This window comes from Danio rerio, chromosome 7 (genome assembly GCF_052040795.2).
Source record: "Danio rerio strain M-AB ecotype USA chromosome 7, GRCz13ab, whole genome shotgun sequence".
Lineage (NCBI taxonomy): Eukaryota > Metazoa > Chordata > Actinopteri > Cypriniformes > Danionidae > Danio > Danio rerio.
In genome coordinates, this window is record NC_141027.1 from 7,397,501 (window position 1) to 7,421,761 (window position 24,261).

General features: G+C 39.5%; 3 protein-coding genes across 6 annotated transcripts in view; 2 read left to right on the forward strand and 1 right to left on the reverse strand.

The window, feature by feature from the left end:
- Window positions 1-9,312, reverse strand: part of pfdn2 (prefoldin subunit 2) — a 207,239-nt gene extending 197,927 nt beyond the window's left edge. Inside the window, exons 1-4 of one of the 3 annotated variants that reach the window (XR_015494574.1) lie at window positions 9,231-9,312; window positions 6,984-7,072; window positions 1,903-2,123; window positions 419-1,750 (exon numbers count right to left, since the gene is read on the reverse strand). Coding sequence is in view for 1 of the 3 variants with exons in the window: in NM_001045289.1 (NP_001038754.1) it covers window positions 2,000-2,123; window positions 6,984-7,072; window positions 9,231-9,302 (285 nt within the window). In the remaining 2 variants the exon portion in view is untranslated. 3 annotated transcript variants of the gene reach the window in all.
- Window positions 1-24,261, forward strand: part of actn3b (actinin alpha 3b) — a 701,279-nt gene that overhangs the window by 450,617 nt on the left and 226,401 nt on the right. The gene's annotated exons all lie outside the window — the stretch shown is intronic.
- nit1 (nitrilase 1) lies at window positions 2,019-23,500 on the forward strand. 2 transcript variants are annotated; one of them, XM_087259157.1, is made up of 6 exons: window positions 2,019-2,188; window positions 13,407-13,637; window positions 16,795-16,898; window positions 17,902-18,038; window positions 18,107-18,232; window positions 23,032-23,500. In XM_087259157.1, the coding sequence occupies exons 2-6, from the start codon at window positions 13,408-13,410 to the stop codon at window positions 23,299-23,301; spliced, it is 867 nt and encodes a 288-aa protein (XP_087115283.1). In that variant the 5' UTR covers window positions 2,019-2,188; window position 13,407; the 3' UTR covers window positions 23,302-23,500.

The following is a 24,261-nucleotide window of genomic DNA, read 5'->3' on the forward strand; positions in this document are numbered from 1 at the left end:
CGTTTGGGAGGAGGCGGGCGCCAATGGATAAGTTGTGTCAAAAGGGAGGCCCACTGTCTTAGACTTTGAAAAACCCTGCTCTATTGGATTCAGATCAGGTGATTGGCTGGGCCATTCTACAGCTTGATTTTCTTTCTCTGAAAGCATTTGAGCTGTAATCCTTGGCTGTGTTTTGGATCATTGTCTTGCTGAAATGTCCACTCTGGTTTCATCTTCATCCTCCTGCTAATGTAGATGTTGGACTGAAGCAGCAAATATTCATTTACACTGGTGAAGGGCAGAGGGTTGCTGAAGAACTGCTGAGAGATTTCAGCTGCTGTCTGGGCTTTCACTGCCTTTCTACACCTCCCTTTCTTCATGTATTCAATACCTTTTTCCTGCGTCATTTCATTTTATTACACAGCTTAATTTGTAGAACATTCAGTCATTTTAAGAACGAGATGTTCTAACATTATTTAATCCTTCATTTAATCATCACGATGCTGTGATGCGGTGTGCGACTGACACCGTGTTCACCATCGCTAAACAGCATGCGTTCCCTGAGATTAAACTAATATTGCAGCTCATGAAAAGACCGTTATTGTTATTAAGATGACGTATGCAAATAATAAGTTATATGTCAATATTATCTGTGCAATATCAGACACCACCCGTGAGAACAGCACAGTTATTATTGTTAATTCAGTTCATCTCATTCACGTCTAGCAGTGTGTGCAGGGCCGGTGAGTGCATGAAGATTTGTGTTTATTTGTTAGTTGTGATTAGAGTGTTAATTTATAATAGTATCGGTTAATATAAAGCGTGTAGTAACTGTGCTCATAATTTTTGGTGGGTGCGACTAAATTTTGTCTTTTGCGCCTACATTTTTGAAGTTAAGACCACCAGTGCTACCAAGAAAAAAGGTTAATTTCGAGCCCTGGTAAATATATGGTATGGTATACATGAGAGCAATAAATCTTTAGCGGTGCTAACTTGTTGTTTTGTGTTTCTCTTGCCACCTTTCCCATTAGTTTAGTCTACTAGTCATCTTAATGTTACTCCTTTTAATTTCCTAGACATATTATACCAGCAACAAGACGATTCCAAGGTTTCCATATCCGGGACCAGGCCGTATCCTGAGCAGCGGCTGCGCTGGTCATGGAGGAGTGGAGAGCATGAGTCTGATTCCAGTGACGCTCCAGGGACAGACGAGTCTTCGCTGAGGCCAGCTTCCAGCCTCCACCACTGAGACTGCAGCTTTGCACAAGACTTTTGGCCAGCGGAGAAATTAAAATGATCGTGCCCAACTCAGTCTGCTTCTCTCAAGGTTTTTTTCTTCACTCTCCTATCGGTGAAGTTTTTTTTCCCTCTCCGCTGTCGCCACTGGCTCGCATGGTTCAGGATTGGTAGAGCTACCCATCGATGAATTTGCTCTTCAGTGCTTGGACTCTCAGTAATGACTTTAAACCACACTGAACTGAGCTAAACTGAACTGAACTTAAACACTAAAAACTGAACTACCCTGTTCCAGTTACTATGACAGTTTATGTGAAGCTGCTTTGACACAATCTACATTGTAAAAGCGCTATACAAATAAAGCTGAACTGAATTGAATATTTCCATCAAGGGTCGTAACAATGTAAAAGAGATTTGTGAGGGTTGTACTCATTTATGCTGCATATGCATTTATAAACAATATAAACATAGAAAACTTTTATTCTGGATGCATTAAATCAGGGGTCACCAAACTCGTTCCTGGAGGGCCGGTGTCCTGCAGATCTTACCTCCAACCCTAATCAAACACACCTGAACAGCTAATCAAGGTCTTACTATGCATACTTGAAATATCCAGGCAGGTGTGTTGAAGCAAGTTGGAGCTAAACCCTGCAGGGACACCGGCCCTCCAGGACCGAGATTGGTGACCCCTGCATTAAATCATGATGAATTGTTTCACAGCATTAGTAATGATCACATATAATGCACAGAGAAACTATCTGTGAGTCCAGCTGACGTTTTGTACCTGTTCTTTGTTGTTTTCTAGCGCAGGCAGGACTTCTTTGACGGTTCTCTCTACAAGTACACCACCAACTAAACGAAAGCACTTGCGTGAGGGGTCTACTTCCTTTAGTGTGTCGATGACGAGGCTGCAAAACAGGAAGTCAATGTGTTAGAAGAGGAAGAGTCTGTTATTCAAGAACAGCTTCAAAGTGTAAGTATTAGTGCTTTAAACGTTATTATTCATTATAATGTGTGATACGAATCACAGATGCCATGAAAATTAGGGTTGCACAATATATAAAAATGAAAGCTTGATGTCTGCATTAAATTAAAATTTACAATGTTTATGTTGCTGGCGCACATTGTTATTTTTAGGGTGAATAATTAAGTTAATTTACTGGGGGAAAAAAAGTGTTTGTTCTGATTTTCAATCAGAGTCTGAGCATCTGCTTCAAGGCTTCCTTCTCTGATGACATCATGCTGAGGGCTTCCATAGCAACTGCATATTAATACCCTCTCTTACATTGAAGTACACACGAGATCAAAACAAACCCTGTTGATTTTGTTAGCTCACACTGCTAGTTTTGTGGTGAACAATTCATCTGTACATTGTAGTATATCGTGATATACAGTGGAATTGGGCGACGTTGACCAATTTGGCATTGTGAGATGTATAATGTGAAAAATGGCCATGGACGAGGGCATCGTCGTCATAGGCAACGTATGAATAATTAATTAATTAGATAATAACAACAAACTTGGTTGGTAAAAAAAGGTGCACAACCAACAGTATCTGAGGTATTCACTAAAATGACTAAGTACAAGCGTGAAACCGAAAGCAGTGTGACACGTTACCTGATAGATTCAAAAGACCAAAGGGTCATTAGACAGAGACAAGATTGATTAAAGGGTCACGAAACACCAAAACACATTTTTTGAGCTGTTGACAGTCGTATATGTGTCCCGCACTGCTAAAAACACTATTAGGACACCTATATTTCACTAAAAAGTGTAAATTGGTTGTTTTTGCATTATTTCAAGCAAATTTGTACTTCCTGTTTGAAACGAATTTTTGAAGCTGCGTCACGGTCATGACATAATAGCGTGTATTCCAGCGTGCAGACTGGGCGTCTGTGCCAGAGTGAGTCTTATTACGTCTTACAGTGTGATGCATTAATGCATGAGTAAAGCTTGGTTCAAACCAATCAGCACGCTCTATTGTGCAACTTCATTAATATTCATTACTGTCAGAGTGTAGACGACAGAGACGCCACGTTGTGTTGGCAAAACAAGCGTGAAGTGTTGCTTTTATAGTTTGCTGCAGTTAAGTTTCGTTTTCATTTTCTCTCTGTGAGAGCGCAGCTGGAGTCACGTGTGGATTAACAGTGTACGCGACGCTCGACAACAATAACTTACGTGTCTAAGGAGGATTATTGTTTACCTGAGAGCTGTTCTCATCTGCAAACGCTGAAATCCAGATTCGCTTGTAGTCTCCTCTAAATAAAGACGCGGCTCTAGTTGCTGGTGATTGTCCTGTCTCTACAGATTTGGTAAGTGAGCGACCAGTGCTCTTTGTTTATTCAGTTCGTATTTTATTCATATCAAACAAACTATTGCAACGAGTGTAAACAAGTTAGCACTAACAGTTACAACCAAACTATAACCTCGTGGTGGACTTTGTGACCGGAATAACACACGCGGCTTTCTGACGCTACCTGCCGTGTGCATCTAAGTTTCCGGGAAATGCTGAGGTTTTTTTTTTCTCTCATTCGCCGTGCGGTATCAAACATTGCATGAAAAATACACGCTTAGAGCAGTTCCTCGAATCAAATATCACGTTTGTCGGGAGGGACATTAATGGATTCCCTGAATGAAAGAGCCAAACTGCCGTTAAAGTCCAACATTTAATAATTTGGCAAATAATTCGACTACAGATGTCCATGTAAACACCGTCACTTTGTCCGCTGTGGTTGTGTGTTTTGACTCTGAAATTCAGCGCGCCCAAATAGACACTCCCACACCAAGCCGCTTTTCTTCCTCCGACACTCCCCCCCAAACAGAGCTGGACACGCCCACTTTTCTGACTTTTTCCAACGTAGAGGTGTGAAAACACACTGCTGAAACGAGGGGGTTTCATGGCCCTTTAAATATCTCGATTAACAACTAATAAAAATGAAGTCAAGTAAGTCGCCATCCAGCGATACATCCTTGATAAACTGTCCGGCGTGCACTGCTCTCTGGGGTTTTGTGCTCAACGCTCCCACTGACTGCAAAAGCTCAGACGTGCGCATATGCTGCAGTGCATGACAGAGTGTTTGTGTGTTTGTGTGTGGTCACGTGATGTGCGTTTTCAGCAGTATAGTGTGAAAGGAGTCTGTTCAGAAATGCTAGATGAAACGCCAGTGTGGATGTGGATGCCATTTTAACTAAGACGTATTAGTGTAAACGTGGCCCGAGTGTGTATTTTTCAAGAGCGGGTTGCTGCTGCTGCAACGGGGGTGGAGGGAGGATCACGATGCCGGCTCAGCATCGTGATCTCTATCGGTCACTGACGATGGACAGTGGCATCGTCTATGGACTCAACCCTAATATACAGTAGTCAACATTTGGATCATAAAATGTTTGTCAAACTTGTCCTATGAGAAGAATGAAGAAGAAAGGTTTTCGAACCACTTCAAATGTTGACTACTGTATATAGTTGTCAGGATATGAGAGGACGAATATTGTGATATGAGATTTTAGTCATATCGTTCACTACATATCGCTCATTGTCACTTTATTTCACTCATTAGGGCTGAGCAATATATTGTTTGAGCATTGATATGTGCAATAATGACAACGCAGAATTAGATTATTTATTAAAAATTTAAACATGAATATTATTGCAGTACAATAATGACCATGTTATTTTACCTTCTAATATACTGTTCCATTTCTGTATTTGAATACGGTTAAGACTCCCCAGAATGCCATAAAGCACTGTTTATTCATTTATTTATGCTCTGTCTTATTTACATACGCTTAGGGTTGTAACAATATACCGGTATGACGGTCTACCACGATTTGAACGTGCACGATTATCATACCATGAACAATTGCATATCAACGGTTTTAACCCTTAAAGACCGAGACAGCCGCCCGCGGCTAAAAATAAGTATTGCTCTTAAATGTTTAATAACTTTTGATCCGCTGATCCGATTCATACAATTCAAAGATTGGCATAAAGAAGAGAATCTCAGCTTTCCAGTGCTGTGTCACATAACATTCGCGGACTTTCAGAGGCTCCGGAATCAGTGCGGTTACGTCATCAAAATTTGACAACGCTGATTTGACAAAGAAACGCTCGTCACTGTGTCTCCGGACAAACCAGACATGATACATTGATGCATTGTCCCTCCTCCATGGCCAGATTGGTTCAAACTCGCTAAATCACAACCAATAAGCATAGGTTTCGCTTTTGTTTGTGGACCAACACTGAGCTTTTTGAACAACACGGAATGAGAGATAGGCATACATTTATGCGCAGCTAAATAAAACGCAAAAAAAAAAGTTTTGCATGAAATAATTCTCATACTAAGTCCTTTTGCATGCACAGCAGCACAGAAACATGACAAAACAGTGACACAGCAAAGACGAACTGCTGCTCTTGCTGTTTTCAAAAGACACAAATGAAGGTGCAGCTGTTTGTCTGCATTGCAGACAACCATATCCATGCTGGCACATAAAACCTAAGGATGTTCCATATTGAATCTAGTTTCGTTATGTAACTATTTATAGTATAGTAAATATTTATATCTATTTTTTACTGAGGATTTGCACCATGTTTATTTGGACTTTATTTGGACTTTGACACATTATTTATTATTTTCTTATTTTTTTATTTGTTCATTGTAAGTGGTGTTGTTTATAGTAACTGAAAATATATTATTTGGAAAAAGTCAAATTTGCTTCACTGTTCTATTATTTTGTAACATTTGTAACATACCGTATACCGCGAAACCGTCAAACCGTGGTATTGTTTTAGACGGTTATCATACCGTAAAAAATTCATACCGTTACAACCCTACATACGCTTATAATTTATTATATTGCATGCAGATGCACTGCAGAAAAGACTTGACCATCACTGCCAATCTAAATTACTGAAATCTTTCCAAATAGAGCTGTTCAAATCATTTGGTAAAATTATATTGATATCACAATATACACTCGCCGGCCACTTTATTAGGTACACCTTAGTAGGTACTTACTAGTACCGGGTTGGACCATTAGAACACCACCACCAGGGTAAACCATTGATACAAGGCAGGATGGATCCATGCCTTCATGTTGTTAACACCAAATTCTCACCCTACCATCTGAATGTTGCAGCAGAAATTGAGATTCATCAAACCAGGCAACGTTTCTCCATTCTTCTATTGTGCAGTTTTGGTAAGCCTGTGTGAATTGTAGCCTCAGTTTCCTCTTGTTAGCTGACAGGAGTGGCACCCGGTGTGGTTGTAGCGAGTGCTTATTTGAGTTACTGTTGCCTTTCTATCAGCTGGAACCAGTCTGGCCATTCTCCTCTGACATCAACAAGGCATTTGCGCCCACAGAACTGCCGCTCACTGGACATTTTCCATATAGATCAGCAGTTTCTGAAATAATCAGATCAGCCCGTCTGGCACCAACAACCACGCCATGTTCAAAGTCACTTAAATCACCTTTCTTCCCTATTCTGATGCTGGGTTTGAACTGCAGCAGATCCTCTTGACCATGTCTACATGCCTAAATGCATTGAGCTGCTGTCTTGTGATTGGCTCATTAGAATTTTTTTTTAACAAGCAGTTGTACCTAATAAAGTGGCCGGTGAGTGTATACCGCAGCCAAACAAAATATCCCAATGTCAGATATTTCCAATATCATGCAGCCCTTTCGCTTATTATCATACATTAACTACATAACTGTGTAAAAGCAGAAATGGTGCGTGAAAGAAGGGCAGGTTGTATTTTTCCAGCAGGTCAGACCTGTGTTCATTGATCTCCATCTCAAACTCTGCAGCCTTGGAGGCCATGCTGCGCTGCTCCTGCCGCATCCTCTGGAACGTGGCCACCACCTGAGTCATGCAAAACAATACAGTTATTATTTTTTATAAAGTCATCAATCTAAAATATCTTATCTACAGAAAGGTTTCTGTTCCATGCATAACTCGGAAGAAAAAAATGCTTGATTTAATTCTCCTACTTTTAATTCTAATCAGTTTATTCAACTTTAGGCAAGGCAAGTTTATTTATATAGCACATTTCATAGACAGTGGCAGTTCAAAGTGCTTTACATAAACAGGAATAAAGGAGACACGGTCATGTAAATCATATAAAAACAGATAAAAACATGTAAAACAGGTTATAAAATAATAAAAAAGAAAAGAAAAACATAATAGTGTGATCTGTGGGACGCAGCACAGTGCTCATTCAGTAAAGGCACAGCTAAACAGATGTGTTATCAGTCTTGATTTAAACGTGCCTAATGTTGGAGCACATCTGATCATTTCTGGAAGCTGATTATAGCAGCAGGAGGCGCTGTTAGTCACTGAAGGCGGATTCACCCTGCTTTGGCTGAACTCTTGGAATTTCTAGTTCATATGATCCTAAAGATTTGAGTGATCTGTTTGTATTCAGTGAGCATATCTGTAATGTATTGCGCTCCTAGGCCATTTAGTGATTTATAGACCAGTAATAATGCTTAAAAATCTATTCTGAATGTAACTGGGAGCCAGTGTAGAGACCTGAGGACAGGTGTAATGTGCTCTGATTTCCTGCTTCTGGTCAGAATCCTGGCTGCTGCATTGTGGATGAGCTGCAACTGTCTGACTTTCTTTTTGGGAAGGCCAGTGAGGAGACGGTTACAGTAATCCACCCTGCTGCTGATAAAAGCATGAAGTCCTCACTGAGGTTCAATATAATTTAGTATGACCACCTATTACTAGTGTTGAGCAAAGATGAATTGTGATTAATCACATTCTAAAAAAAAAAAAAAATTGTGACAATGTGTGTATTATGTATGTTTATTATGTATATCTGAAAGAAACAAAACTATCTTGTTACAATGATGTTTAAACTTTTATATACATTTGTATCATATAAATATTTGTTCTAAATTAAACATAATAAAAAAAATCAAATGCATGCATATATATATATATATATATATATATATATATATATATATATATATATATATATATATATATATACACACACAAAATAAATCTATTGCAAAATTGTTCTATTCAAAGATAAATTAATTCATTTTTAAAGTGTTCAAAGTTATCTGGTGAAATATCGCAATATAAAAATTGCAGGAAATCAAAATATCGCAATGTACTTTTTTCCAATATCAAAATCACATGACTTTTTAAGCGCAGGCTGGAATTTATTTGGTAAAAGTGTTTCCATCGTAGCTATTTTTTACCGGATAGAAAGTTTGTGCATATATTTTTTTATTTTAAGCGCATATTGCCGTTTCCATTAACCATGTTTTGTGTAATTTCAAAATGTGCATCAAATAGGTGGAAGACAACATAGGTGGTTTACTTGCGTCCTAAACATTAACAACTAATTAATAACAACATTTTCATATGTGCTTGAACATTTACATTTAGTCATTTAGCAGACGCTTTTATCCAAAGCGACTTACAAATGAGGACAAGGAAGCAATTTACACAACCAAGAGCAACAATGAATAAGTGCTATAGGCAAGTTTCAGGTCTGTAAAGTCTAAGAAGGAAAGTATTAGTATTTTTTTGAGTACAGTTAGTGGTATATCCAACTATATTAAACCAACCCTTTATATTTATAATAATTAAGTCTTCCTGTAATGACTCCAATAGTGTCACTCGTGGTTTCTTCTCCTCCATGACAGGAATAGTGACAGAAATGCACACGACGCGGTTTCCATATAGAGGCAGCTGGGTGGAGACGACCAGCACAATATCAGCAGCTTTATGAATCTGTAGTCTCTATAATCTGCCTGATATTAAGTCTGCAGTGCCTCAAGACAAATATAAAACTGTACATGAGCATCTGATTTAAGACTGATTCAATGTTTTGCGATAAAACCTGCACACCTCCGTCGTAGAGACTGAGGGGCGGCGGGCGGTCCGGCTTTGTTGTTTATTAAAGCGGTTAAGTTCGGGTTTTGTCACGTCGCAGTGTAGATAAAAGTGTAGATAAAGTGTTCATGCGTCACTGTAATACATCAGGTGGCCCGTTTACCTGCTCGGCTGACGGAGTGGACTGCTTTGCGCCGCTTTTACCGCTCGTGCTGTTGCTGCTGTTCGCCGCCATGATGAACTGCACACAACCGCACGAGTCAGGACCCCGCGCGGGTCACATGAGCGGCTGACTGCGAACACTCCTGACTGAAATTACCGATCATTGCCATTTTAAATAAAAAGTGCTTTAAGCTTGTGGGAAATGTGAGAAATTTATTAAAACTTCAGCTCACACTATTTTTGTCTTTGTTTATTAATAAATTAATTTATATATTATTAAAAAAATGTTGGTAAGTGTTGTTAAAGCATTGAATAAAAAAGTCCTGTATGTAAACCTTTTTACAGTCTATGATTTAAACACACACACATACACTACCTATATATACACGTTTGATATTTTTATATTTTCTTTGTATGATATATAGATTTGTTCCTGTAAAGGAGGAGTTTGTAGTATTTTAAATAAAAACAATACATTTTTATTTAAATTGAAGAAACAGGTGGAAATAATTTTTTTTAAATAAATAAATAAACAAATAGATAAATAAAATTACACTAATATATCAACCAGCGATTACAACCGCATTCTCGTGATTGGTCTTTCCTGCTCCGCGCTGAGAAAAGTATAACAAATCACGTGACCACGTTCAATCTACTTTGCTTTTTAAATGAGATTAGCTTACATTTAAATAAGGCTACTGACAACTAAATGACAATGCTAACCCACGATAAACGTAAAAAAATGCATTAGGATAATTTCTTACCAACACGCATAGACATTTATAACGACCAACACGCCTATCCAATCAGAGGCAGCGTCATTACATCGAAACCCCGCCCACACCGGGAAAACAAACAGTTTCATTCGTAATATGTATGTTTATTCTGTACCACACGCACATTTCATCTCAGCACTAACTGTAATTTAATGCGAAAAGACTGACTATTTACTTTCATTTACCTCAGTATTCTACAGATTATGTAGTGAGCTGTTAATATGTGAGCAGTAAGGTTAGCTATTCACCTGTGAGTGGAAGAAATAAGCTCAAAGTTCAGCCTGTGTGTTCAGACAGAAAGTGAAGCGAGCTGTACAGTTCTGCCGATGCTTTCGTTCATTGCTGTAAAACACCGAACATCTGCGTTTACTGTCGGTCTTTTGGCTTGGGCGTCGAGAGGACAGAGCAGGTTAGCATTGTGGATGTTGTTCTGTACTTTACAACACTTTCATAAGCTTACATTGTAATCTCAGATGCTGTCTGTTGTTTATTAATGTTCATAAAGAAGGCTGTGTTGAATAATATGATTGATTGAGGTAAAGTTGGTTTTATAGTCGCACATTCAGACTTTCTCCTTAATAATATAATTTAAAAAAAAAGTATTAATTGCAAATTGTAAACAGTGAAGTCTATTAGTAGCCAACAGCCATCAAAGTACGTTGTTCACTGTCAGTTAAATAGTGCTAATGCTGTTTTAAAGTCGTACTTGCATGTGATTTCAGTCCGAATATATTTATGATATATAAATATATAATTAATAATAAATATAAATAATATATTAATATATTTACCATGGTAAACAATGTAAGGAGCTGTCACTGAATCAGTGTGTCAATATAAAATCAACTTTACCTCAATGTATGATTGTACTTCTTTTGTTATTTTTGTGCATTAGAGATATACAGATACAGCTGCAACCCATCCCTGGGAAACATCCATACACACTCACATACACACACACACACACACACACACACACACACACACACACACACACACACACTATGAACAATTTAGCTTACCCAATTCACCTCTTGCTGTTTTTGTGAACGTTTTAATGAAACTATTTCAATACTTATCCTATTTGGATTGATGTTGAAGCGTTCCTTGCTCATAATATTTAAAAATATAAACTTTATTTTATTTTTATTGAAATCTCACATACGCAAATGTAAATTCATTACTTTTCCTTCGGCTTAGTCCCTTTATTAATCTGGGCTCACCACAGCGGAATGAACCACCAACTTGTCCAGCATATGTTTTACACAGCGGATGCCCTTTCAGCTGCAACCCAGTACTGGGAAACACCCATACACACTCGCATACATACACTACGTCCAATTCATCTTATTCAATTCCCCTATAGCGCATGTGTTTGGACTATGGGGGAAAAAGGAGCACCCGGAGGAAACCCACACCAACACGGGGAGAACATGCAAACTCCACACAGAAATGCCTTCTTGCTGTGTAGCGATCATGCTACCCACTGCGCCACCATGTAACTTTTTTAAATGCAATTTAATACAAATATAAAAAGATCTATATCTAAAGTTTGGGGTCAGTTATTCATTTATTTTTTTAAAGAAAATTATTCTGTTCATCAAGGCAGCATTTACTTATTTACAAAAAATTTTTTAATTGCAAATTAATTGAAGCAATTAAAAAAGTTGAACTTTAAAAAGTTGCAACATGCACACACAATGTTAAAATTAAAATTTTATATAACTGCTTTCTTATTGTATGTAGTTTCAAATAAATGTCTTACTCCAGTCATTAATGCTTTTATTACTATTACCATTGATAATATTAATAATAATAATAATAATTAATAATAGAGTAACTCTGAAGACTGGAGTAATGAAGCTGAAAATTCATCATTAAAATCACTGGAATAAATTATTAAATAAAATGATAAACTACTTTTGAACAGTTTTTGCAAAAACATTTCACAATTGTACAATTTGTACTGTATTTTTGATTAAATAAATGCAGCTTTGGTGAGCAGGAGTAGCTTATTTTAAAACATTTAAAAATCCTAGTGACCCCAAACTTTTGACCGGTAGTGTATATATATGTGTATGTATATTATACATTCTTCATTTAAATAAAGATCACACACACACACACAATGAATATTAATGAATATTAAATTAATATGATAAAGTGTTTAAATTTGTTTTATTATTATGTATAATTATTTAATGAAATATTATTTTAAGGTATTATTTTAACCATAACATTTTATTTTATGAATAACATATATTTTCTTCCTTTGTACATGTCTGGTATGATCTGTTTTACAGTACAGCTGTAGTGAAATGTATTTTTACTTTTTCTATACCAAATACTAAATAATAATTATCTCCAAATTATGAAGGCAATTTTTTTAATTATTTAAAAATAAAAAGATTACAAAAAAATAATTACTTAAATATTTTAATTATTTTTAACAAAATGATCATAAAAATATTAAATTTGTGTTCTTATTATTAGATAAGAACAAATTCTCCATCTCTCCATAATATTAGTTGCATGTGTAACGGAGGCCAGCTAGTACGTGCTGTGCAGGTAAACCTCACTTCTCTGACCTCTAGAGGTGCTCTAGCAACAGATGTCAGAGGCCATAGTCTTTAGCTTCCTTGTTAGAGCAACGAACTCCCATGCGGAAGGTCGCCTGTTTGATACCAGCTTAGAGCGGGTTGGGTGGTGTAGGACCGGTGGGGTTACACATGGTGTACTTTTTGTCAGCAAATAAATCGTAAGTAATGTGTATTTATACACCGCAATTATCATGCATATTCATGCACCCAAAGCGCTTCACAATCATGAGGGGGGTCTCTCCACACCACCACCAGTGTGCAGCATCCACTTGGACGATGCAATGCCAGCCACAGGACAACGATGCCAATGCACTCACCACAAACCAGCTATTGGTGGAGTGGAGAGACAGTGATAGAGGCAATTCGGTGGATGGCAATGATTGGGAGGCCATGATGGGTCAGGGTCAGTGGAGGGAATTTGGCCAGGACACTGGGGTTACACCCTACTCTTTACGAGAAGTGCCATCAGATTGTGAGAGCCAGGACCTCGGATTAACTTCTCGTCTGAAAGATGGCGCTCACTGACAGTGTAGTGTCTCCTTCACTATACTGGGGCATTAGGACTCCCACAGACTGCCGGTTGGGCGCCCCCTGCTGGTCTTTCTAACACTACTTTCAACAGCAACCCAGTTTTTTCCCATGTGGTCTCCCATTCAGGTACTGTCCAGACTCAGTCCTGCTTAGCTTCAGTGAGTAACCGGTCTTGGGCTGCAGGGTGATATGGCTGTGCCATCATTCATGCATGAAATATTCACACTGTAATCTGCAGAAATGGTAATCCCAGTATGTTTGTGTTGACAGGATGTCATCATCGGTTCCTGTGGCCGCGGTGTGTCAGATGACTGCCACCCCTGACAAAGAAGCAAACTTCAGAACGTGCACGCGATTGGTGGAGCAGGCCAAAGTGGGCGGAGCTAGCATGGTGTTCCTGCCAGAGGGCTTTGATTACATTGGCTCAAGTCGTGAGGAGACGCTGCAACTGTCAGAGAGTCTAGATGGAGAAACTATCAGCAGATACACACACCTGGCCAGGTGAGCCGCATATTTTCCACAAATTTTTATACACATTTTAGAATACTGTATTAAAGGTCCCATGAAGTGCATTTTTTATTTGATTTTTGATGTAATCTCAATTGGAAAAACTAAGAGCGGTTGGGACATAGATAAACAGCCAATAGCATTTTGTTTTTAATCACAGCTCTGCCAGTGAGAGTGTTGAGATCAAATTAAATGAGTATCGTCTTGAAGGGGGCGGGGCATGTGAGACACTCGAGAGCATCTGATTGGTCAGAAGTTCTGCTCATTTATATTCATGACACGAACCATTTATGGTCAATCATGGACCTTCTGATTCTAGGGGTATTTTATGTAGTATTAAATGAGCTTATTAAACTGTTTCTGGAGTTTGTTTTTAATTTACCGAAGCCATACAGAGAGAACAATTTAACTTATTAATCCAATGCAGTATGTAGCACATTTAAGTTAAAATGTTTTATTGTTCAAGATTGTAACCTTCAGAAGAAACATCAAGTAAATTTGTCATGTTGGTTTATTATTTAAGGTATCACTGTTTTGACCTTATGCCCGGTGAAATGGACAAACAAAAAATCAATTAAAGATGAATGACATTTGTATTGTTTTAATGGGGTTTCATTGATGGTAAATTTATAAGAACAGGGAAAATTGACTTTTACATTTTTCTGAAACTTGGAATTTAATTCAGGTCCGAAGAGGTTAAAAAGCGCTTAATGGATATTTTTAAAGAAAAATCTTAAAATACGCATATCAATTCATCTTTATTTCCATAGCGCTTTTACAATGTAGATTGTGTCAAAGCAGCTGAACATAGAAGATCTAGTAAATTGAAACAGTGTCGGTCCAGTTTTCGGAGTTGAAGTTCAGTTTACTTCAGTTCAGTGTGAGTTAATTTTTAATGCTGAAAACACTGAAGAGCAAATCCATCGATTCACAGCTCCACCAGTCCCAAAATAAGCAAGCCAGTGACAAAAGTGATTGATGAAAGTAAAGGGAAAAACCTAGAGAGAAACCAGCCTTCTTCTTGGCCAAGCGTCTTGTGCATAGCTGCAGTCTAGGTGCCGGAGGCTGGAGAACACTGGACATTAGGCTTGGGTGGTAAGACGGTAATATGGTATACCACGGTATCTAAAAATAGCAAAAATGTCAGTGTCAATACCGTTATATCGTCATAAAAACAATGCACTTAAATAGGAGACAAGGAATAAATATTAAAGATTATTTTTACAGTGTGGAGGAGAGAGAGAGAGGTCAGGTAAGATGGCGAGTCGCAGACCAAGTGACCTGGTCTTCCAAACGTGAAGGGAGACGTGGTAAATATGAACTAGAGGTCTGCATTCCGAATTTCCGAATAAAGCACGGGAGCGGTCGGTAACTCTGGTGTAATATGAACAGGAGCGGGCGCGCAGTCCAACAATATTGCTTCCGAGCGAGCGAACACGTGCGCATCAGCGTTGATGCTGTTTGTGTGTGTATGCGTGTGTATGTGCAACCTGGGCTCATTGTGGAAACGTAGTCCCGCGGACGTTTCTGGAGACCGCAGAATACGTCCCGACAGGTACGTACGGCTGCAGTTTTTATTTTTGCGAATCTGCGAGAGTTGCGCGCTTTTTCGCGTCTCAGACGCCTCTCGCGAGTGCAGTTCTCGCCCGTGCTGTTCTCGCGTGAACCCGCCAGAGGCCGCTGTCCGACTGACCGGATGATTGTCTGCGCGACCGGCCAATCGGCCGACCTGCCCTCCTCCTTCCCTGAACCCAACCAATTTTACCGATCGACCCACCCGCCCGCTCGCTTCCCTAAACCCCGAGCGACAGTTTACAAAAAGCCGTCCAAAAAAATAAAAGCCCCGATTTTTTTTTTCTACCGTGTTTTCGGATTTCGCCGCGTTCTCACCCTGTCACGAAACTCGTTCACTTAATTTTTGGGATTCTGTTTTTTGTCTTACCTGATTGCTGGAACCGCTGTTCCCCGGACTCGAAACCGATCGCCGTGGTCGACTCCTCTCCGCATCTCGAGCCTGCCGACGTACACGGTGAGCTGAGTGGACAAACGGGTTGCAGCGGGGAAGCCCTCCACAAGGAGGTAAGCGGTCGGCCGGCAGGCAAGCGCGATAGGGAATGGCGTCACACCGCCCCTTAGCATTCGCTTGAAAAAAATAACCGTGGCCGTACGTACCCGCCGGGACGTTTTCCACTGTCTCCAGAAACGTCCGCAGGACTACATTTTCAGAATGAGCTTTAGTTTTGTATGTGTGTGTATGTGTGTGTGTTTGTGTCTGTGTGCGTGCGTGTGTGTTTGTGTGTGTGCGTGCGTGCATTTGTGTGTGTGTGTGTGTGTGTAAACAAGACAAACAGGTGACCGCGAACCTAAGGTCGCATACACGGTATTTAGTTTCCGAATGGTTTAGGCACAAGCCAACAGTTTGGTGACGCTGTCTGAGCCTTATGTCATATTTTTTTTATTATGCACGGTAATACCGGATACCGATGTAAAATAGGGAGGAGGTTTGACTGTATCAAAATTTGGATACAGCCCAAGCCTACTTGACATTCATCGTGGAGAAGCTGCAGGTGTGAGTAGGTCACCAGCGGGTGTTTATGCTGGCCCAGAGGATCAGTGCAGAGACTCGTCTGTCACTGGGGTCTTTCAGAAATCAGTCTCATGCTCTCCACTGCTCCATGACCACCACAGCATCTGCTCAGAATACGGCCTGGTCCAAGATTATGGATACCTCTAGAAGTCATCTATGGATGGCATCATCTCTTCACAGAACTTGGATCACATCCAAAAACTTTTTATCCAATAAGACAAAATGTGCATGAACTACAACAGAAACCAGACAGCATTCATTGCATTTCGTCTTCTGAGGTGCTATTCACTTATTAAAGAAGACAAAAGGCTCACAGTGGCTTCTCCTACTGCACGAAACAATGTTTTTCTGTCTGATATTTGGCTCCAGTTTATCAGGAAGTGACGGTTATGTACTCTTTCACTCATTGTGTAGAAGCGCTGCTTTATTTGGAAATCTTTTATGTGAAATTCCAGTTTTGTGCTTAAATTTAATTCCCATCTTTGGATGGAAACGTAGCTACTGCTGTGGGGATTCGGAACATACAGCATGAGTTATAAATGGCGGCTGATGTCTGTCTTTAAGGAAGCTGGATGTGTGGCTGTCTCTGGGTGGATTTCATGAGCAAGGACACGACTGGAAAACAGACCGACGCATTTATAACAGCCACATTATCATTAATGGACAAGGTACTTAGAATATATATATATATATATATATTTTATGTGTTTGTTTTGTGTGTGTTTGTGTGCATGTATGTTTGCGATTTGTGTATTTGTGTGTTCATTCATTCATTTTCCTTTCGGCTTAGTCCCTTTAATTATCCGGGGTCACCACAGTGGAATAAACCGCCAACTTCATTCATTCATCCATTAATTTATATTCTTGTCCGCTTAGTCCCTTTATTAATCCAGGGTTGCCACAGCGGAATGAACCGCCAACTTATCCAGCAAGTTTTTACGCAGCGGATGCCCTTCCAGCTGCAACCCATCTCTGGGAAACATCCACAAACATTCACACACATACTCATACATTACGGACAATTTAGCCTACCCAATTCACCTGTACCACATGTGTTTGGACTGTGGGGGAAACCGGAGCACCCGGAGGAAACCCACGCGAAGGCAGGGAGAACATGCAAACTCCACACAGAAACGGCAACTGAGCCGAGGCTCGAACCAGCGACCCAGCGACTTTCTTGCTGTGAGGCGACAGCACTACCTACTGCGCCACTGCTTCGCCCCGTATTTGTGTGTTCGTCTTTTTGTATTTGTTTTGAGTGTGTGTGTACATTTGTGTGTGTTTGTTTTATGTGTGTGCATGTTTTGTGAGCGTGTTAGTTTCATTTGTGTGTGTATTGTTTGTATTTGTGTACATTTATGGGCATGTGTGTTTGCAGTTGTGTTTGTTTGTGTGTGTGTGTGTGTGTGTGTGCGCACAATTTGTGTGTTTATATGTTTATTGCGTGTATGTTTTTGTTTTTGTATATTTGTGTGTATATGCTTGTTTCGTGAGTGTGTGTGTTGGCAAGTTTGTGTGTGTTTGTGTACATTTGTGGGCATGTGTGATGGCAATTGTGTGTGTGCGCGCAAGTGTGTGTTTGCGTGTGTGTGTGTGCGCGCGAAAGTTTTTGTACGTTTGTGTTTGCGTTTAAGTATTTGTCTGTGTTCATGTGTGTGTTGCTGGGCTCAGGTGAGATAGTGTCAGTGTACAGGAAGACTCATCTGTTTGACGTGGAGTTGAGCAGTAAAGGTGTTTCTCTGAAAGAAAGCGCCTTCACTATTCCTGGCCCTCGTCTGGTTCCTCCAGTGCAGACGCCCATCGGGAAGGTACAGAGACACTCACACCACTATCAGTGTGTATGTGACGACGTGCTCACTCCGCTGCTGTTTCACAGGTGGGTCTCGGCGTCTGCTACGATTTACGTTTTCCTGAGCTGTCGGCAGCGCTGCAGAGACACGGAGCCGAAATCCTTACTTACCCATCAGCCTTCACTGTGGCCACAGGAACCGCACATTGGGAGGTCAGTAATATCAGCTATTTTGAGTGAAATACTATACAATTTTCAACAAAACAATCATGAATGTGAACAGTTTGTTAACACGTCAGCAATGTGGTAAAACAGTCGCCTACTACTCAAGTAGATACTACATTTGAATCTGAGTTGACTCTTATGCTGTGTTCACACCAGATGCTGAACGCGCGTCAAGCTCGAGTGATTTACATGTTAAGTCAATGCAAACGCCCGAATAGACATCCTGCGGCGCAATACACGCGAATGACGCGACTTGTGCAAATGGCGCGGTGCGAATAGTGCGATACGCGCGAATGGCGCGGGGTGAATTGAGCGTTTTGCGCGTTTGATGCGCTTAACGAGCGTTTCGCGCAAATCTCTCAAGTTTGAAAATCTGAACTTCAGCAAACAAACGCGCCACGTTAACCAATCAGAAGCTTGCTCTTATGGGGGCGTGATTGTGACGTAAAACCTGTTGATTGTGTCCCGGGGGAAATCCTCCAGGCGACACTGACAACAAGTCATCAAACTGGGCTTGGCTTAGTCAGAAGCACCGCTGAAAGTCTCCGTCTTTTAGGTTCAGTTTCTGGAGAAGTTTATGAGCTCACAGAGCTGGATGCACCTCTGAAAGGATGGGGTGGACTCAGACAGGACCCTAAACGTATCATCGCTGTTTTTCAGTCTTCATAAAGCACATAAACACTGTTATTTTCTTCATAAAATCCATTCTAGCCATTTAGCTATAAAGCTAGAGTCACCGGGCAGACAGAAGCCCTGCCCATCATGCGAATCCGCGTCTGTTCTGAAGTGAATTTGACACGCGAATGAAGCAGATTTGATGTGTGAAAGAAGCGAGTAAACTCAAATGTTCGCGCGGCAATTTATGAGCGAATAGCGCGATATATCTGTGCGTTCCGCGTCTGGTGTGAACACAGCAATAGAAAAGTGTGTCCTATATATAATGAATGGAATTTGGACGTACTATATCTGCCATTACATCATGTGACCTGCTCACGTCAGCTATGTCGTTTCACTCCCATTCATGAATTCTATCGCATTGCGTCATGGGTAGTAGGCCATCCGGGTACTTCTCGAATACTGTTTTTCCAATACTATGAATTCAGACATGCTACTCGCCTCGCATGCTTGTTTTTTTTTTGCAGTGTTTCATGCTAGCGTTGTAAAACAGGACATATGGAATTGAGACGCACTACATTCGCCATTATATCATGTGACCTACTTGCTTCAGTTCCCTCAAAATGGTCTATAATTGTTATAATGATAGCAACAGAATCACCACAACAAACTATAGTATGTTTTAAATACACCGTATTATTTAACTATAAATTACTGTAGTGCTAATGTGCTAATTAAATTTTAACATTTCGTGCTAGCGCATATGTTAGGACCATTGTTATTGTTTACATCTCTTAAGAGGGTCTATAGTTGTTCTGTTACTATAGCAACTATGGAATCTAAACTACAGAATAATTAAAGTACTGCACTATTGACCTTATTTGGCAGTGTAGAAGTGCGCTCGGTTTTGTGATTGTTTTAGAACTTCCCATTCAGACGCTTATGGGAGAAATAACTAGGAAGGATAAACAGTCAAACTGCTTGCTCTGCAAACAAGTGTGTTCATGGCTACATATAAAGTAGAATAATATAATAAGAAAATATCAGTTTGCAACATCAAAAAAAGCTTAACAAACTGTTATTAAAGGGCCATGAAACCCCCTTGTCTCAGCAGGGTGTTTTCACACCTCGAGTTTGAAAAAAGTCCTGCTCTGTTTATGTGGAAGTGTCCAACAGCGAAAGAGGGAAGGGTTTGCATGAAAAGGGGGGTTTCATTACATAGTCGTAGGTGATTCTGAGAGCAGCATTTAAAGCGGATCCCAACACTGTTTGTTGAAATAAACAAAAATAACTAATAAATACTCCATTGTGCCTGCCACAAATACTGCACTGCATTGAAAAAGTGGACTGTTGTCATCTTAATTGTCTCTGTTGTAATGTTAGCATGCTACATCTGTTCTAAAAACATCAGTCTGGCACCTACCTCACTTCAAGGTTCAGAAGACAGATGTAACTGTTGTACAACCGTTTAAAAAGACACTGAAGAAAGCATTTTAAGTCCATAATATTGAAGTGATATTGCTTTAAATAACTTAGTCACTTCAGTCATTTAACTGTGGCATTTCTTTAACCCTCTACTGCACGGCGTAACCATATGGTAACATGATACTCATGTTCATTTCCCTGCCACTATTTCCTTAAGACCAACATATTTTTTTTTGTTGGAAAGAGAAGACCTTAGAGTAACCAGTGATGTGCTTTGGTTAAGTCACATGACATGCAGTGTTTTTCTGTAGTGTGATTTCTGACAGACTGGCATTTATTGTGAGTAGTTGCTAAATGCAAATGTAAACGTCAATAAAAACAAAAGATCAAATTATTTTAGATCCACAAAAAATCTGAAACATAACCTCCAGTAAGTTATGATGACATATTCACAACTCATTTTTTTTTTTAGATCAAATGTGTGTGTTACCAAATAGCAACACTGTGCAATAGTGGAACATGAAATATTGCAACAGGTTAGCTAGCTAGCAAGGTCAGCTGTGAACTTTTAAGTTGTAACAATAACAACATGAATGCTAGTAATATAATGTTGATTATTCATGTGTTAATGACATTTGCATTATGGATAAAATCTAGTTTTAATGACAATACTACTTTTGAATAGATATGAATACAGGGAACAGTGTATTAGCGAGCACCATGTTCTATGGTAAGTGAAACAAGAAAAGGACAGAACTGGCTCTTCTTGCAGATGAAAGTGAGGATGAGATGGGTTTTAGTGACCATGAGAATGATGCAGACTGGACATTGGATAGAGACAGTTCAGGTAAGTTAGCTCAGATGCAGATAAGACAGGCATAGTATAGTGTATATATACATTGTTAGCTAGTAGCTACATTATTCTGATGCATCTGGATATACTAGACTTGTTATTTATTTGTTATAATATTTACTGGAGAAAATATATTTACTTTATGTTGTATGATAATACAATATTATGATTGTTTTCAATAATATTCAGCAAAATAGAATATAATGAATGAAAGCTGTTGGAATATGAGTTGTGGTAAAGTATGTATGAGGTGTCATTTAAAAGTTCTGTGTTAAAGCTCATAATGCTGCAACACCAATTAAATTATTTCAAACAAAAAAATGACTAATTATAAGGAAAGTTTTAAATTAGAAATTTCTCAGGTAGATCCACTGTTGGACGTTGATGCCATATGGCAACATTTCATAAAGTACCTTAAAATATATATATATATTTAAAAAAATTTTTTTACAGCGCTTCAAGTAAAGCCATTTTAAGAAAAAAAAACAGTCAAATATTTTTTTTTTTGCAGTTTAATCATAATGCGTGCGGTAGAGGGTTAAAAAAACTGAAAGAGTGCTGCTGACGATACAAACTAACTTTGCCTCTAAATAAACATAAACAAAGAACACACACACTTCCAAATCTGTAGAGACAGGACAATCAACACCAACTGGAACCGTGTCTTTTTTTAAAAAAAAAAGACGAGCGGCAAATTCGGATTTCACCATTTCCAGATTCTCTCGGGTAAAAAAAAAATGTTCCTTACAAATGTATTTTTGTCGCGTGTTAGCAGACCACTGTAATCCAACCGCTTGGGTCCACACGAGAGCTGTGCTCTCATAGCGGGGAAATGGAAACAAAACTTTTGTTTCGGCACATTTATAAACGCAACTCTGACGACTCGTGTCTCCAAACAATTCTTCTTCTTCCACTTGTTTTGGCAACACATCGTGGCGTCTCTCTGCCGTCTGATCGCTGTAACAGGTAAAAACAGCCTTCGAAGCTATCATGCATATTAATGTAGTTGCGCCTCATACACAACAGAGCGCACTGATTGGTTCAACCAAAGTCTTTCTCATGAATTAATAATGAAAGCTCAAAGACGTCACGATGTATTTGCTGGTACAGACAGCCAGCCTCCACACTGAAATACACACCATGATCTCATCGCCGTGACGCAGCTTCAAATTTTCTTTTTAAACCGGAAGAACAAATTTCCCCGAAATAACAACTAATTTTTGCTCTTTAGTAAGATATACGCTTGTTAAGTGTGACGTCACGCGAAGCGGCTTCTGGGTCATAGCGCTCTATTCAACTGAATGGGGAGACTCATGAAATGGTAATAATAAACGTTTACAAAGCGATTTAATGCTTTCAAAAATCACGATCGCAATATATATGTCCATGCCTAATATCCGATGGCCAGAAAGTGATTCAGTGTTTTATAAATTGTTAAATTTTTGGTATTTGTTATGCAGCAAGCCCAGAGATTGTCGTGTACACTATGACTTTATATAAAATTAACTTTAATGTGTGATAGGAATAAAACGTGATCATAAACGAATGATTTCTCCACTCAAATTAATGGCGGCTTGGACCCGGAAACAGTATTACAGTCACAAACACGTCACCACAATCGTATATGTGTCCTAATAGTGTTTTTAGCAGCGTGGGACACATAAGACTGTCAACAGCTCAAAACATGTGTTTTGGTGTTTCGTGACCCTTTAACGTCTAAATATCAATGAAAATGAATTAGAGCGGTAGTCTCGAGCCAGACTGATTCTGGTGGCTGTGTCCGCTCACTGGTGAAGAGTACGGTCAATTGTACTGTTGAAAAACACTGTAGTATTTCACTATAAATTGCTATAGTAGTTCCTTGTGTAGATTGCTGACTAATATGCTAATCTAGGTTCTCCTGCGTGCTCGGGCGGTGGAGACGCAGTGTTTCGTGCTAGCGGCGGCGCAGGTGGGATCGCATCACTCAAAACGGGTGTCATACGGTCACGCTCTGGCAGTGGACCCGTGGGGTGAGGTGTTGGGGGACTGCGGTGGGACCCAGGAGGGCGTCACACTGGCTCACATTAACCTGCAGAAGCTACGGGACATCAGGAGGGACATGCCTGTGCTCCAGCACCGCAGACAGACAGACTTCTACTGCAGCCTCGACTCAAAAATATGAACACAAACACAGCAGCGATGACTGACTGCAGAGTGAACTGCTCACTGAGAAAAAGGGTTCTTTGGATTTGCTACATGCTTTTAAGGTACACTCAACAAAAATTACGTTTGCTGTTCAAACTACTTGTTTCAAATGAGCTGAAACGACTCGATTCTTTAGTTTTAATTGTTAATAAACTTAAATAAATTAATAAACTCAATTGTTTTATGTTCTTTGTTCTGTTTTTTAATGTTGTCCCAACACAAATCGTCTCTATTTCAGAGGTCACCACAGCAGAATGTACCACCAACCAATTTAGCATATGTTTTACTCACCAGATGCCCTTCCAGCTGCAACCCAGTACTGGGAAACACCCATACACACATTTACACACACACACACACACACACTTATACACTACGGTCAATTTAGTTTATTCCATTCCCCTATAGCTCATGTCAGGGCTGGACTGGGGCAAAAAATCGGCCCTGGCATTTTGGGCCAGAGCGGCCCACTAAATTCAATCAAAATGCTATCTATCTATGCACGTCCAATTTTTTTATCAACTCATATTCTATAAAACACAAAAGCCATATATATGAAATAATTAAATAAATACAAACTTTAATCTCAATTTAATTTCTGTATACTGTCCATAAAGATATTTGTTGAGTTCTAAAAAATACACTATTCATTCATTTATTTTTCTTCGCATAAGTCCCTTATTTATCAGGGGTTGCCGCAGTGGAATGAACTGCCAACTATTCCAGCATGTTTTATGCAGCAGATGCCTTTCCAGCCACAACCCAATATTGGAAATCACCCATACACACTCATTCACACACACTCATACACTACAGCCAATTTCGCTTATTCAATACACTATTCATCAGCCTATATTCAATAATAAACACAACAAACTGCCTGCTAATGCATGGGTAAATCTTCAAAGAGAACAGTGTACTTTATAACCTCTTTCAC

Excerpts from the sequence above, each read along its gene's own strand:
- nit1 (XM_087259157.1), top strand. The coding sequence starts at position 13,408 with ATGTCATCATCGGTTCCTGTGGCCGCGGTGTGTCAGATGACTGCCACC. Across the intron at positions 13,638-16,794 it reads AGATACACACACCTGGCCAG|GAAGCTGGATGTGTGGCTGT; the intron begins GTGAGCCGCATA and ends TCTGTCTTTAAG. Across the intron at positions 18,039-18,106 it reads TGCAGACGCCCATCGGGAAG|GTGGGTCTCGGCGTCTGCTA; the intron begins GTACAGAGACAC and ends GCTGTTTCACAG.